The sequence below is a fragment of the Neolamprologus brichardi genome, chromosome 7 (genome assembly GCF_056152115.1).
Source record: "Neolamprologus brichardi isolate AB-2024 chromosome 7, ASM5615211v1, whole genome shotgun sequence".
Lineage (NCBI taxonomy): Eukaryota > Metazoa > Chordata > Actinopteri > Cichliformes > Cichlidae > Neolamprologus > Neolamprologus brichardi.
In genome coordinates this window covers 52,847,912-52,864,653 of record NC_142110.1, presented here as the reverse complement: position 1 = coordinate 52,864,653, position 16,742 = coordinate 52,847,912, and the positions used below count along the sequence as shown (strand labels likewise).

Below are 16,742 nucleotides of genomic sequence, written 5' to 3'. Positions count from 1 at the left end.
TCAATTCATGTTTAAGCCATTCACCTTTATCTACTAAAACGGTGTCAAACCTAAAATGAGGACGTGGGCCCAGCGAGTGAAATGTGAGTTGTTTGTAAACCTCAGATTAACCAAATCTTTGATTACTACTTCCTGTGCAGCTGCAAGTTAAGATAATGAATTTATTTAACTGCACTGCTTATAGAAAATTAAGGGAACACTGTTTAATCAGAGTGTAGCATCAGGTCAGTTAAACTCGTGGAGCATTGATCTGGTCATTTAAGTAGCAGAGGGGGTTATTAATCAGTTTGAGCTGCTTTGGTGTTAATGAAATTAACAGCAGATGCGCTAGAGGGGCAACAATGAGTCACTGAGGCCACTGATGCTGCCTGTAACAGCATGTTTGGTGGTGGGACAGTGATGGTCTGGGGAGGCATATCCATGGTGGAACTCACAGACCTCTACCAGGGACAGGAATGAAATCTTTTGGCCCATTGTAAGGTTGGTGCACTGGATCCCGGGTTCCTGCTGGTGCACGGCAGTGTGGTGAGATTATGTAGGCAGTTCTTAGAGGATGAAGAAACAATGTGCAATCCTTTCATTCCCGACTCATTAACCAGTCCATATCAGTATAGAAAAGACAAATATTTTTTCTAAAATTTTTTGAGCAGTGTATATTTCACAAAAAGAAACACCTGAGTAATTTACAACTTTTCTCCACCTATCGGTTGCTACTGCTGCTGAGACGATGAACAATAACCATTTTCTACAGGTTCTATGTGTTTCATAACAAGTTGTTACGTTCCCAGTTCGTGTGGTCTTTCAGTAGGCTGTTTTGATACAGCATCAACAATATAAACATGTTTAAACTTCCTTGACTCACACTCAGTGGTGTACCTTTTCCCTCTGCTGCAGATTCACATGGTGAAAGAGAAGGATGCTACAGTGAATCCCACTTTCATTGTCAAACCAGATGGGGGCTCTCAGGGGGACGGTATCTACCTCATCCGTGACCCTAGTGACCTCAAGCTCATGACGGGTTCGCAGGCCAAACAGGGCGTAGTCCAGGAGTACATCCAAAAGCCGTTACTTATTGACAAACTTAAGTTCGACATCCGGCTCTACGTGCTTATAAAGTCCTTGGAGCCGTTGGAGATCTACATTGCCAAAGAGGGACTGACACGTTTTTGCACCGAGCTGTATCAGGTAGCCACGATGGTGTCAGCAAACTGTGCTGTGAAGCCGTGACCTTAAAGGTAACAAATTTTGTTCTTTTCTTTTTGATTTTCTTCGTTTCGTTTTTTTGTGTTTCTGTGAAGGAGCCAAGTCAGAAGAATCTTAGCCACGTCTTCATGCACCTGACAAACTACTCGCTCAACGTCCACAGCGGCAACTTCGTGCACTCAGACAGCCAGAGCACCGGCAGCAAGCGCACTCTCTCCAGCGTGCTGTACAGATTAGCAGCTAAAGGTGTCGACATCAAGAGGGTGTGGTCGGACATCATCGCCCTTGTCATCAAGACTGTCATCGCCGTGGTGCCTGAACTTAGAGTCTACTACCAGGCTGACATACCACCCGGCAAACCAGGACCCACGTGCTTCCAAGTAATTATACAATAAATAAAATAATCAGATAAGATTCACTTTATATTGATCACACGTAAATATTTTCTTAAGCCTTAATGACTTTTCATCAATCCTCATTATTTGTATATATTTGAGAATTTTAAATATATACAGTATAGAAAGTATGTTGTTGACATTCTGTGGGTGTGTTTCAGATATTAGGCTTTGACATCTTGCTCATGAAGAACCTAAAGCCCGTACTGTTAGAAGTCAACTCCAACCCTAGTATGAGAATCGAGCATGAGCAGGAGGTAAGAGTGAAATGTCAGCAGCAACATCATCATATTTTAAAGCCTCTTATTTCTTTTTGCTGTAAGCAGTGCTTGCATTTTTTAGGTGGCACCCGGAGTTTTTGAATATGTTCCCAGTCCGGTGGATGAAGAGGTCAAAGTGGGCGTGATCAGGGACACCCTGCGTCTAATGGATCCAGGCCACAAGAAACCCACAGTGTAAATATATAGACTTGCCTGCGCGCGCGTGCGCACACACACACACACACACGCACGCACACACACACACACACACACACACACACACACACACACACACACGCACACACACACACACACACACACACACACACACACACACACACACACACACGCACGCACACACACACACACACACACACACACACACACACACACAGATGCATGCAAAGCCTGAAGTCCTTGCATTCTTGTCTGCATGTTCACTTTTTAAGGACATGATATCTCACTCTTCCCATCCCTCCTCGGAGTCCTGCTCTGCACTGCTCAACAGCTCTCCCTGAGCTTGTTAAATGGAAAAATTAAATTCAGCTGAGCCGTGGTGGAAATTCACACATTACTGTACGAGTCTGGTGGCTCAATCTCTCTCTGGCTGACTGGCCCTGTGTGGTGCCTGACAATAAATCCCCTCCTACATTAGGTTTTTATTTTTTTTTTGTTTTCTCACCCTCAGTCTGTTTTTCTTTTATGACAATAGGATTTACAGCTTCTGTTCGGCCACCATCTCAATTTCTTCCGTTTTTTCTCACTTTGCCCATCCTTCCCTCACCTTTTTTTTTTTTTTTACTCTCCTCCTCAGATTATTTTCTTTATCGGAAATTCTGCTTTGTTGTGCAAGTTAAAAAGATCTGGTTAGGCATATTGCCCACATAACTACTAAAGTCATGACCACTAACATGTTAATGTGATTTGCCTATTTTAAATTTAATCTTAGATTCCCATGCATTGCTCTATTTTTGTGCACGTGTTCTTAACTCATTCATTGAGCTAATACACTACACCATACACATTATTATATATTGAAGGAAGGAAACTGGAAAAGTGAAGGACAAAAGAAGTTGGGGGAATAAAAGACTATCTGCAGAAGATGAGCAGTATCTGAAAGTCATGTCCTTGGCTGAGGTTACACCAAATTAGACGAGAACTGGACTGAAAATCAGTGGCAACAGATCTAATGGAGTTATGAATCCACTTCATCCCTTAGTGCAGCAATGATCCCAAATATACTGTGAGTGCAGTAAAAGCATACCTGGATACAAAAATAATGAAATGGAGCACTATCAGGTATGTATTGGCTTCCTCATTGCCCAGACTTCAACATTATTGTAGCAGTGTGGGATATTCCTGAAGACTAAAAGAAAAGAGAAGGAAATTTGCCTAAGAGAGTTTGGCCTGTGCTCGAGAGTAAAGGTGGTCATACCAACTATTGATTAATATTGTTAGAATTGTGCTGTTTTTGCCTTACATGCTGTATTTTCACTTCAGTAAATTGCTGCACATACTTCCCATTTTCCTAGCAAAGAGAGGGGTGGGTCAAGACTTTTGCACATTATTGCTTGTTTTATATTGGCTCAGAACCCTTAGAACTTCACATAATAGTATGTGCATGCAGCTGGGTACCAGTAACAAAGTTGTAAGTCAATTATTAAGTACATCTCAGAAAAGATATCTCAAATCAGCACCAAAGAAAACTTAATAAAATGATCCTGATATTTTATTTAAGCACGTGATTATTTTAACAGCAGTTATCCAACCATGGTGCATAATTAAAAGGAAGCAAGAAGATTCAGAGTATCTTTAAGTTACGTTGTGATTACAGGGAATTGTTCTGTCAGCTGTGCAAATGGTGACAAAGTCTTGTGGTTGGAGAGAGAGTAATGGTAATCATGTCCCAACTAGCCATTGCTAATGTTTATTAAATTAGCCGTTAGATTGGCTCAGCGCCGAAAAATGTAATCATCAGCCAACAACACAGCTGCAAAAACTGAACTCTTTAATCATTCAGCTCCACACAGTGCGATTGCTGTGATTTAAACAAACTAAACAAACACATTAAATGCCAGTATGTCTGTGTAGGTTCTCAGTCATCCAGGTCATGGTGTCTAATAGTGATGGGTCGTTCGCGAACGAAATGGCTCTTAGAGCCAACTCTTTGAAGTGAACGACGCGAGCCGGCTCCTTATTGGGAGCCGTGAGGGGTTTTTTTTCCTTCTCTCACGCTCTCTCTCGCCCTTTTTTCCGCTAAACTCCGCACGCGCGGCCTGTACTTTGCGCTGGGCAGAGGGGGGAGGGGCGTTAGTTACACTCGCAGTAGCACAGGAACAGAGCCAGAGAGAAAGAGAGCAAGGGACAACAATATGAGGTGCCGTAAGGGACATTATTACTGAAACGCTCTCACACACACTACTGAAACGCTCTCACACACACTACTGAAACGCTCTCACACACACTACTGAAATTTTAGCTCTCACACACACTACTGAAACGCTCTCACACACACTACTGAAATTTTAGCTCTCACACACACTACTGAAACACTCTCACACACAATACTGAAACGCTCTCACACACACTACTGAAACGCTCTCACACACACAACTGAAATTTTAGCTCTCACACACACTACTGAAACGCTCTCACACACACTACTGAAACGCTCTCACACACACTACTGAAACGCTCTCACACACACTACTGAAACGCTCTCACACACACTACTGAAATGCTCTCACACACACTACTGAAATGCTCTCACACACACTACTGAAACGCTCTCACACACACTACTGAAATGCTCTCACACACACTACTGAAATGCTCTCACACACACTACTGAAACACTCTCACACACACTACTGAAACGCTCTCACACACACTACTGAAACGCTCTCACACACACAACTGAAATTTTAGCTCTCACACACACTACTGAAACACTCTCACACACACTACTGAAACGCTCTCACACACACTACTGAAACGCTCTCACACACACAACTGAAATTTTAGCTTTCACACACACTACTGAAACGCTCTCACACACACTACTGAAATTTTAGCTCTCACACACACTACTGAAATTTTAGCTCTCACACACACTACTGAAACGCTCTCACACACACTACTGAAACGCTCTCACACACACTACTGAAACGCTCTCACACACACTACTGAAATTTTAGCTCTCACACACACTACTGAAATTTTAGCTCTCACACACACTACTGAAACGCTCTCACACACACTACTGAAATGCACTCACGCACTCCACTGAAACCAGAGGCATTTCCGCTGAACAGGAAGTTGTTTCCTGACAAGGAAACTGATGGAAAAAGTGGTATATTTCAAAACACTACAAGAATGTCTACTCAGCAACCTGCTAGTACAGCAGTTCACAACCTTTTTTGTGCCACGTAAACAATATAAAAATTAAAAAAAATGATAAATACCATGAAAACCATGAATTTCAAACTCAAGCCTCAACTCTTGCGACCCGGTACCAAACGACTCACAGACCGGTACTGGTCCAGGACCTGGGGGTTGGGGACGGCTGTGCTTGTAGCCTAAGTGAAGCAGCCGCATTACTTAACAATATTTTAGCTTCCTTGAATCAAGGAATGGATTCAAGGTGCAACAGGGAATTTGGCAATTATGTCCTGTTTCCCCTAAGCTTTTTATATTGGCAACTCAGTTGTTAACACTATTAATCAAAAATTCTAACGACATACAAGGAATATCAATTTTTAATAAAGACTTCAAAATAAGTCAATTCACAGATGATACATCTATGTTTTTGAAAGATAAATACATGGTAGAGAAAACTAAAGCTTCTCGTTTATCTCTCAGTATCAAAAAATGTGAACTTCTCCTGATTCATACAAGCTCTGACTCCTCAATAGCTTTGGTTAGAGTTGAATCTAAAGTTAAATATATAGGGCTGATAATATCTAAAAAACCCAATTAGCAGAAAAGACACCAATATTTCTAACTGTATCATCGAGATGAAGAAATCACTTAGCCACTGGTTAAGCAGAGACCTCGCTTTTTTTGGCAGAAACATCCTATCTAAAGCTGAAGGCATCTCCAAATTGATTTATCCTTGTCACTCTCTATATATCTCCTCTAAAAGCATTAATAAGGCTAACACAGTTATTTTCGAATTTTTGTGGAGGAATAAAACCCATTACACATAAAGATATCAGCTTGTGAAGGAATACAATAAAGGTGGTATCAAAACTCCAGAATTAGAATTTATGGATAGCACCCTTAGAATTAAATGGTTAAAATCTTGTCTGTCACAGCCAGACTCTACTTAGCTCCACATCCTATGATCCTTGTTTAATAAAATAGTATACAGGATTAGACTTTATTTTGAAATGTGATTTTGCGGTAAATAAAATCCCCATAAAGATATCAAACTTTCCAAAACAGACTGTGCATTTTTGGGAAAATGAGATTTACCCACAACTTCTCCCCATAATTCAACCTTATGGAATAATAGGGTAATAACTCTTAATAAAAAATCAATTTTCAAGAGTGACTGGTTTGAACAAAAAGATTATATTCATAACAGATTTGTTGGATGATAACGGTGTAATTCTAAGTTACCCAGACTTTTCAGAAAAATATTGTCTAAACTGTTCTCAAAGAGAATATAACAAATTTTGTGAACTGGTCCCACTGCCTCTGCTTCATTTGATTAAAATTTTTATGATATACAATAATTTCTCATCAGTGCTCCCAAATTTATTGCTAGGGCAATGTCAGCTGTTTGATAAAAATGCAATAAGAAATTTGTTAGTAGTTTCTTCAAAGACAAAAATATTTCATAGTTACAACAGAATGGTTACATTGCATGGTTCTAATTTAGTTATTTCATATACACTGGATAAAGCATACTAAAAATTTATGAAATAGCCTATTCTACCTAAAGTTAAAGAAACACACTTTAAAAAAAATTAATCCTGTGGCAGAATTTCTAAAAAAAGAGAGTTGGCTTTGAGGTGGATCAGTGTTCTTTTTGTACTGATGAAAATGAAACCCTAGAACATCTTTTTTTTTTCTATGCCCTATCACACAATGTATTTGGTGCAACTTAAAAAATTGGATTTCCCTAAATATTAATGATGTGCCACTATTTGAATTACATCATAATTTTTTTTATATGGATCATCTAGCATTGGGTGTCTCAGACATTATTAACATCATCATACGTTTGAGTAAATATCATATCCATTGTGTTAAATGGGGGAACGCTAAGCCTTCTCTCCCTGGTTTTATTGATGATTTTAAGATATTTTTTTCTTTGCTAAAAAATACAAAAAGCACATATGCCAAAAAAAAAAAAAATAACCAGGATAATGCCCGTCTCCTGCTATTCTAAATTTTGACTTATGCTGAGGCTAATATATTTTTAAGTAATGCAGCTGTCTCACTAAGACTAAGCTGTCTAACTTATCGTTCCATGATTCGATTCAATTCGATTCGATTCAATTCAATTCAATTTGATTCTGGGAAATTTTGACAGTCAGCAATATTATAATTCAGATCAGTACATTTACATATTTTTGTACCTAAAAAAAGGAAGCTGACACACGCAAGACTTTATCAAAGGTGTAAGCGTCACAGCAGATGCCTTTGTGTAAAAGTAGCTGAAGATAAAACACAGAAAAACATGAAGGTGATTTTTCCTGGCCTGGGATTTTATAAAAAATATTCTGCAGTACATCAAAAACGAAAGAAAACCATTAATCAACGTTACCTCTCACGTTCCAGCGGTTTTATTAGAGACACGGCTAAGCGTTTTGCATTTTGCATAATTTTTAAATGTTTAAATTTGTTCAGTATTGAACGGCAGAAATAAGATTTTCTTTTAGGAAGTATGTAAAACGAAAAAAAAAAACAGCGGCCGACAGCGCTGTAAACAACAGTAGACTTGTGCGTAACAAGCAAGCGAATAATGCAGAAAACAGATTTTAAGACAGGAAACTGTTCTTGAAGTACAGAGAGAGAGAGAAAGAGAGAGAGAGAGCTGTGCATGACGTGTGATTTTATCGTGGTGGAAGCAAAACATTAAACGTCAGAGGGAATTCATGACGATGTTTACGTGAAGCGCAGTTTGGATCTTCTTTTGCTGCTGGTTCAGTCAATATTGTTTGGAGAGAGATCAAACTAACAGCTTTAGAATCAGGCAAAAACGGCGTGAAAACAAAGCGCGGACCGCCGACAGATCAGAATCAGCCAGCTGTTGGCTTTCAGCCCCGACCGTGTCCTTGCCATCGGGTGAGAAAGGCGACATCCGCGGTCCGCGCTGTGTGTTTACGTCTTTGTGCAGAATCCTTGTTCCTGCTCTCATTTACTGTTTTAGCTGTTTGGTGGTTGTTGAAATTTTGTGAGGTTTCACCTGAGATTCTGGCATTTCGGGCAAAATTAATTTATATTAAAAAATCGATTCAGGATTTTAATGAATCGATTTCACGTTATCCAAGCCAGAATCGATTTTAATTGATAAATCGATTATAAAAACCCACTCCTAACTAGCAGGTTGCTGAGTAGACATCTGTGTAGTGGTTTGTTTGAAATCTACCACTTTTTCCTTCAGTTTCTTTGTCAAGAATTAACTTCCTGTTCAACTGAAATGCCTTCCTGTTCAACTGAAACGCCTTCCTGTTTAACTGAAATGCCTTCCTGTTTAACTGAAATGCCTTCCTGTTCAACTGAAACGCCTTCCTGTTTAACTGAAATGCCTTCCTGTTCAACTGAAACGCCTTCCTGTTTAACTGAAATGCCTTCCTGTTCAACTGAAACGCCTTCCTGTTTAACTGAAATGCCTTCCTGTTCAACTGAAACGCCTTCCTGTTCAACTGAAATGCCTTCCTGTTCAACTGAAATGCCTTCCTGTTTAACTGAAATGCCTTCCTGTTCAACTGAAACGCCTTCCTGTTTAACTGAAATGCCTTCCTGTTCAACTGAAACGCCTTCCTGTTCAACTGAAATGCCTTCCTGTTCAACTGAAACGCCTTCCTGTTTAACTGAAATGCCTTCCTGTTCAACTGAAACGCCTTCCTGTTTAACTGAAATGCCTTCCTGTTCAACTGAAATGCCTTCCTGTTCAACTGAAACGCCTTCCTGTTCAACTGAAATGCCTTCCTGTTCAACTGAAATGCCTTGGTTTTTCAGTAGTGTGTGTGAGAGCGTTTCAGTAGTGTGTGTGAGAGCGTTTCAGTAGTGTGTGTGAGAGCTAAAATTTCAGTAGTGTGTGTGAGAGCGTTTCAGTTGTGTGTGTGTGAGAGCGTTTCAGTTGTGTGTGTGAGAGCGTTTCAGTAGTGTGTGTGAGAGCGTTTCAGTAGTGTGTGTGAGAGCGTTTCAGTAGTGTGTGTGAGAGCTAAAATTTCAGTAGTGTGTGTGAGAGCGTTTCAGTAGTGTGTGTGAGAGCGTTTCAGTAGTGTGTGTGAGAGTGTTTCAGTAGTGTGTGTGAGAGTGTTTCAGTAGTGTGTGTGAGAGCGTTTCAGTAGTGTGTGTGAGAGCGTTTCAGTAGTGTGTGTGAGAGCTAAAATTTCAGTAGTGTGTGTGAGAGCGTTTCAGTAGTGTGTGTGAGAGCGTTTCAGTAGTGTGTGTGAGAGCGTTTCAGTAGTGTGTGTGAGAGCGTTTCAGTAGTGTGTGTGTGAGAGCTAAAATTTCAGTAGTGTGTGTGAGAGCGTTTCAGTAGTGTGTGTGAGAGCGTTTCAGTAGTGTGTGTGAGAGCTAAAATTTCAGTAGTGTGTGTGAGAGCGTTTCAGTAGTGTGTGTGAGAGCGTTTCAGTTGTGTGTGTGAGAGCTAAAATTTCAGTAGTGTGTGTGAGAGCGTTTCAGTAGTGTGTGTGAGAGCGTTTCAGTAATAATGTCCCTTACGGCACCTCATACAACAACGTCACATTAGAAAGGTATAGTAATTATCCACTATTTTCAGTTGCACATGATAAAGGATTCAGAAATCATGCAGGCCCATATGACAGAGAATATGCATCTTCTTTTTGTTTTCATATTTTAATTTATATTTAATTGTGTTGTGGTTTGCAGTGTTTTGTGTTGTTTCACGTTAAATTTGTTTAAAAGGAAAAAGCTGAAAATTTAAATAGTTAAAAGTTTAAAATGTAAATAGTTGTTCTTTGTATTATATGATTTATTTATTACATTTTACGTGGAGTGAATAAATAAAGTATATTTATGGTGGCCCTTAGAGACAAAGCACGTACAAACTCCAAAACACGTAAAAACTCCAAAACGCATAAAAACTCAGACGCACTTACAAACCCCGAAGCATGTACAAACTCCAAAACATGTAAAAACTCAGAAGCACGTACAAACTCCAAAACACGTAAAAACTCAGAAGCACGTACAAACTCAGAATCACGTACAAAAGACAACAGAAGTGCTCCAGGATGCTAGGGCGCAGTGTTGAGCTTTTGTTACCTAGTGGCTACACAAGCCAGGAAGTATCAACAACCGGATTTGGTGTGTGGTAGTAACAGGTAAATGATTTTTTTTTTAAAATTATTTGAATAAATATGAGTGCTTGTCTATAAATACACAAACAATACACACATGCTTTCAATTGTGTAATTTAAGTGATCTGGGTAGCTCTGTTTTGGAAGTTCAGTTAACGCTAGAAATGTGTTTTGGAGTTTGTACGTGCTTTTTGGAGTTTGTATATGCTTTAGAGTTTGTACGTGCTTTGTCTCTAGGGGCCATATATAAACATATATAAATAAAACCACTTTTTTTACATTAGTAATTCCTTTTCTGCATAATTTTATATTATTGTTAATGATTAAATAATTAAAGCAACAAAACAACCTGAAGAGCCGGTTCGGAGCCGAAAGAGCCGGCTCTTTTTAGTGAGCCGAGCCGAAAGAGCCGGATTTCTAAAAAGAGCCGGAAACCCCACCACTAGTGTCTAAGAAGCTTGGAAAGAAAAGCGACTGAACTTCTTTACATTTCTTGAAGATGTTTCAGCTCTCATCCGAGACGCTGTGGAGATGTGGATTGTAGGTGGCAGACGGTTGGTGTCTCGAGCTACTCGAGTGGACAGATGTGGAACTAAACAGTTAGTCAGTGTAACAGGAGAAAGTCCTGCTAAAGTAAAATGCATTGAACGGGTCAAATCTGATCTATGACTGTACACTGACTATGCAGGTGCTCCGGTATCTGATAATACTTATTCCAGTGCTTTTGCCAGTTAAACTGTTATTTATGATGCTGGATAAAAAGTCTAAAATGGCATTTGGAGTAATATACTTATGGACATTAAGAACTAGGAATTAATCATGGTTTGGCTGGTATTTTGAAGTTTTTGAAGTCACAGTTACTCAAAATTAAAAATCTCAGGAATCTAGTGGATTATAGGTTTGTTAGAGAAATCCTTTCTGCTTCATACAGATTTGGTGTTTTAGCAGAGGGAACTCGCTCTCTTTCTCTTTTTCTAAAATCCTGCAGAATTTGAGATTTATTAACAAGCAGTCTTTCTGGAGCGCAAAGATTGTTACGGCAGGTTAAGTAATCTGTTTACTGCACAGATGGTCTGCCAATAAGAAAATACGTGCATTGTGTTTGCTGACAGCCGGCCTGCAGTGAGATGGATGAGATCCAGTCAGTCAGAACACAGAGTTCAGACTGAATTCAGCCAAGTATGAATTTTACTGGTTTAAAATGAAGTGTAATGACAGGGGGAGCTGACCAGGCACACGCGCTAAAGAGCAGCAGGTGAGTTAAAAAAATACCCCAAAAGCTGTGTTGCTGTTTAAATGATCGAGGCAGGCTTATAGAAGAGAGATAAAGTAAATATGAAATGGCAGAATAGTTGGAGGGAGGAGGGGGGGTAAGTGGCATTTTGGAGAGAAGGGCAAAGAGATAAATGAGGAATTCTAAGAAGAACTGGGTGATGGTATCAGTGACTCTCAGACATGCACTTCTCTCCCCCAGCTCATTAATCCTATGTATGATGTCTCTGAGAGTGATTTATGAGCCATTATGAAAGGTGAGTGCAGCGAGAACAAAAAAAAAAAAGTGAGATCTGTGGCCATACCTAAAATAGCGGGCGAGGCACATTATTAGAAAAGCATCATCTGTATACAAGGAAAGAAGTTGGATCGAGGGAAGTGAATTGTGTTTAAAGTTGAGGCTTTTTCTCCAGCTTTCCTACTGGGAAAACCTCGGAAGAAAAGGCTTGCTTTCTGATAATCTAATTATTTACACACACACACACACACACACACACACACACACACACACACACACACACACACACACACACACACATCAAGATAAAAAAGGTTCCCATTGTCAGTTAATGACAACAAATTGGGTACATACGCTTTGCCTTCTGTGTGTCTTTTTTTAAAAACCTCCCATTCTTCACCTTTTCCTCCTTCACCACCCATCAGCTTTTCTCTCCCTCTGCAGGAATGTTTGTAGACATTCGCCTCACTGTCTGTCTGCCTGTCAGCTTCTGTTGAAGACGTGTCCGTTTTTAGCAGAGCCTGTCCCGTCTAAATAGATGTGGGTGGCGTCCTGGCTTCGAGGGATGATTGATTCTATTAAACATTCAGCAGCGCTCGCTCAGTGCCATTCACACTGCTTACTAATTCATGGAGAACGAAGCAGCCTCATAAAAAGTCGGCGGTGTTCTTATCCCCTTGAGTGTTGCCTTTTGTTGTATGCGTTTCTTGATGCACACGATTGCAGTTCTGCTTTTAGCCCCTGCTGCAAACTCGCACAGGTGTTCTTTACTTATCCTGGCTTTTAGTTAAGTTTCTTTTATAGGGGTGTTTTAAGGTCGCGGCACTTCATGTTCCAAAAAGGAATGATGAAGGTATAATTTGTTCTGACCTGCCAGGTGAGAGCAAGGGAGGTTGTCAGTCAAGCACAGTGTGTACACACCCAAAAAAGCTCCCAAGGACAGAAACTCACAATCCTTGCAGTTTACGTTAATTCCCTGTAAAAGGCATCCTGTCCCTCAGGAATATTACAGTGGGATAGCTGGTAGAAGGGACAGAGTGACATTAAAATGGAGAAAACATGACATGACGGATTTTGAATTTGCAGCATGGTAACTAATCATAGCTGACTTTTTTCTCTCTTTAAGGATTATCTTTATAACAGATGAATGTAAGAATTTATTATCTATTATCCATCACAGTTTTCCATTTATCTAATATTCATATATTCATTGTTTCGTCTGACAAGCAGAAGGATGTGAGATTTTAAAGTAGACGGATTAGTCTTGGTGTCACTTGTTTTCTGAAAGAAGAGCAGATTTGTTTTCATCTGATAAACTATTGGGCACCTTGAACGTGCATTAGCAGTGGAAAAAACTCATGTTCAGGATTCTGCTCTTTTAAAGTTTTGACCATTAATGGACCATTTTTCCACAGTGTGTCTTTTTCCTGTCTCCCCCCCTCACCCCTAACCGGACGTGGCAAATGGCAGCTCCTCCCTGAGCCTGGTTCTGCCAGAGGTTTCTTCCTGTTAAGAGTTTTTCCTTCCCACTGTCACCAACTGCTTGTTCATAGTGGGTGGTTTGATTGTTGGTGTTTTCTCTGTATTATTGTAGTCTTTACCTTCCAATATACAGACCTTCGAGGTGACTGTTGTTGTGATTTGGCGCTGTATAAATAAAATTGAATTGCAGCTTAATTACCAGTGTTATAAAGCAACATGCAGGCTATTCAGGCTGTTTTTAGTCTGTATGTTGATAACAAGTTGGTACTGTATTGCTTGCATGGAAGCACTTCAGTACACTGTTTTCTGATCCAGCTTTTGTGTGACAGGAGGTCGATGGACTGAATCAAAGGTTCACAGACTTCTTTTGGTCACTTTAAGTAAACTGGTATGAGTGCTGCTTATGTTGGTCTGCTTAATTCAAAGCATCATAAATGAACTTCTAAAAGCACAGCTCGTCCATCACCTAAGGTTGAAATTGAGTTAATGTTTTTACTGAGTAATAGAGAACAGTGTATAGCCCGATGGAGGATGAGTCTCATGTTGCTTCTATCAAACGACCAATTTAACTTATTTGCTTTTCCAAATTTAGTGACAAGTATCAACTTTTTCGTCAATATGAAATCAACCCTTTCATTTTGAATTTCTTTCTTGTATCTGCACCTTGTTGGTTTAATGTTCACCAAGCTTGAAAATGAATCCGTTCATTAATTTAAATTAAAGCTGTTTTGCTTTTCTTTGTTTTTTTCCTGTTACTCTACACCAACAGTCCCCAACAGAGGGTCGGTGGGTTTGAACAAGGAGAAGAGATTCCCATGGAAGAAGAAACACAAGAGAAGAGCCAAGATGAAACGGGAACTTTGCCTTCGCTGTGTCTGAAGCAGGTCTACCCAAAGTACTCCAAGCAGTTCAACTACCTGCGGCTAGTGGAGCGAATCGCAGCTCTCTTCATACGCTTCCTTGGTGTGAAGGGCAACATGCGCCTTGGCCCCACTGCCTTTCGGACCTTCATCAGGTAGGTACTATTATTTATTACTACCACCAAGGAGGTTATGTTTTTGGCGGTGTTTGATTGTGTTCTTTCTGATCCTCATGAAGCTTTGTACGGGTGTACAGCGGGCACCTCTTACAATCCATTAAAATGTGTCTTAAATCCACCAATGTCTTCAAAGTCAACTTAATGATTTATTGGTAAAAAATTGACACAAGGTCTTATAACTTATGATTCTTACAAGCGTGGTGTGTATTGTCAAGCTATATAAAGTACAGAATAAAGATTTAAATTGATATGTGACATTTAACCTCTGACCTCTCCTTCAAAATCAATAGACTGATCGATCTGAAGGTCAGAGTAATAATAATGCTATATAGAGCTATTTAAAACTGTTTCTCACTGCCATTGTTTGCATTGACAGCATATAGGGAATGATGGATGGTTGAATCTAAATATCATGTTTCTTTGGACTTCTGACCTCTTTAAAGTCAAATAAGGCAAAGTTTCAAAAATCTCTTTCATCTTTAAAACTATGCTTACAGTCCTGCTGCCTCTGTTTGCATTGGTAATACACAGGAAGTGATACGGGTATATGGGGATTCTGATATCACAATCAAAATACCTTTTTACATTTGACCTCTGACCTCGCTTTTACATTACATATCTGCCTTGTGGTTAAGTTGACCCCAAAATTTGTTCTGTCTTTAAAGAAAGTATTGTCTAGAGAATGAGCTGCTGAAGGTTAACACACTCAGTGCTTATTGTTATAAAAGTACATCTGTTTCTTTATACATAACTGCCCATGAAAGCTGTATGTAAATAAAATCATATATATATATATATATATATATATATATATATATATATATATATATATATATATATATATATATATATATATATATATATATATATATAAATAAATTTGAGATCAATATTTTCCCATATCTAAGGAGCAAGCCTGGAATCTAATATTCAGCGGTTGTGGTCTTTGAATCTCCCTTCATTTATTTAAAGGAAGCATGAATGTTGAATGCTTTCTACAGGTTTCAGAGCAACCACACGATGTGTTTGTAAGCTTAGGCCTTGCATTATGGAGCTTATTTTAGATTTCCTGTAATATTTTTTAGGACTTGTAAACTGAGTGGCAGCAACTTCACAATGGCTTCAGTGGACATCCTCTACATAGACATCACACGCCGCTGGTCAGGCGCGACGCCCGACTCCAGAGAAGCAGGTAACGCCATACTCACAAACACATAATAAATTATCACAAAGGGAAAAAATATGTGGAGGACAGAGAGCACGGGCGTCCTCGAGACTCGGCGCAAATACTGTGCTTGGAGATAATTGCTTGTCATTCTTTGTCAGATTTCCTCTGACACTGTAATTGAAATGAGCAAAGATCACATTGTGACAATGGAGAAGACTACCCGACATGAATTATTCAGACGTTGCACCTTCCGAGGAATGTTTGCGAGGCGGAGCGGATGGATGGAGATCACATGGACGAGCATGGAGGGGCCTGTACGGAGGAGATTGTGGACTGAATTTAGAATAAGCTCATACGTATTCAGGAAGGCTGGAGTCAGCGTCTGTTATTGTGTGTGTGGGTGCACTGGAGGACTTGTAAGGGACCAAGAACTGGGATAAAACTTAGAATTCACAAATATATCTATTCCAGTTAGACTTGGGATATGCGGCAAATTAAAAAAAATTACATCTAAATGTTTTCTTGCATTATGGATCTCTTCAATTTCTAGGTGGAGAACAGAGAAAGTAGAAAAATCTGTAAAACCTAAAATTCAAGTCTTCAGAGATGGAGGTTGGACTTTCCTCTCGTCTCATTAAATCATTTAACTGATATATGCTTTAGAAAATGATGCCAGCCTCTTCAAGGCTACAACAAACATTTCTTATGTGTTATGATTACATATATAAGTAGGGATGGGTATCGTTTAGGTTTTATCCGATACCGGTGCCAAACCGGTACTTTTGAAACGGTGCCGGTGCTCAAACGGTGCTCAAACCGGTGCTTAAAGAATGGAGAACACAAAATTGGTCCAAAAACCTCTCATGTTCAGCTGTTTTTTTTTTTGGGGTTTTTTTTTAAAAGATAACAATGTTAGCCTTTTCTGCAGCTATAGGGCATATATGGTATCACTCTTGGCTGGAAGCAGTGCTTAAACAATGGAAAAAACACAAACTTTGTCCAAAAACCTCTCATGTTTAGCTGTTTTCCACTTTTTCTCTGGTCATTTTAGCCTTTTTGGCCAGGGAGAAGGGAGTATCTGCTATCAAACAAGAAGACAGCTGCATGTAACTACAACGGTGTTTGCTAGTTCACCTTACATGCAGCAGAGAAGTATGGCTGCTGCTGCCGTGATCATTTCTGCT

General features: G+C 39.6%; 1 protein-coding gene across 1 annotated transcript in view; it reads left to right on the top strand.

Annotated features, from left to right (window-relative positions):
* Positions 1–16,742, top strand: part of ttll11 (tubulin tyrosine ligase-like family, member 11) — a 29,172-nt gene that overhangs the window by 8,471 nt on the left and 3,959 nt on the right. Inside the window, exons 4-9 of the mRNA XM_087843831.1 lie at positions 895–1,185; positions 1,299–1,583; positions 1,760–1,855; positions 1,941–2,053; positions 14,121–14,366; positions 15,476–15,582. Of these exons, the coding sequence (XP_087699957.1) occupies positions 895–1,185; positions 1,299–1,583; positions 1,760–1,855; positions 1,941–2,053; positions 14,121–14,366; positions 15,476–15,582 (1,138 nt within the window). The remainder of the gene's footprint in view (positions 1–894; positions 1,186–1,298; positions 1,584–1,759; positions 1,856–1,940; positions 2,054–14,120; positions 14,367–15,475; positions 15,583–16,742) is intronic.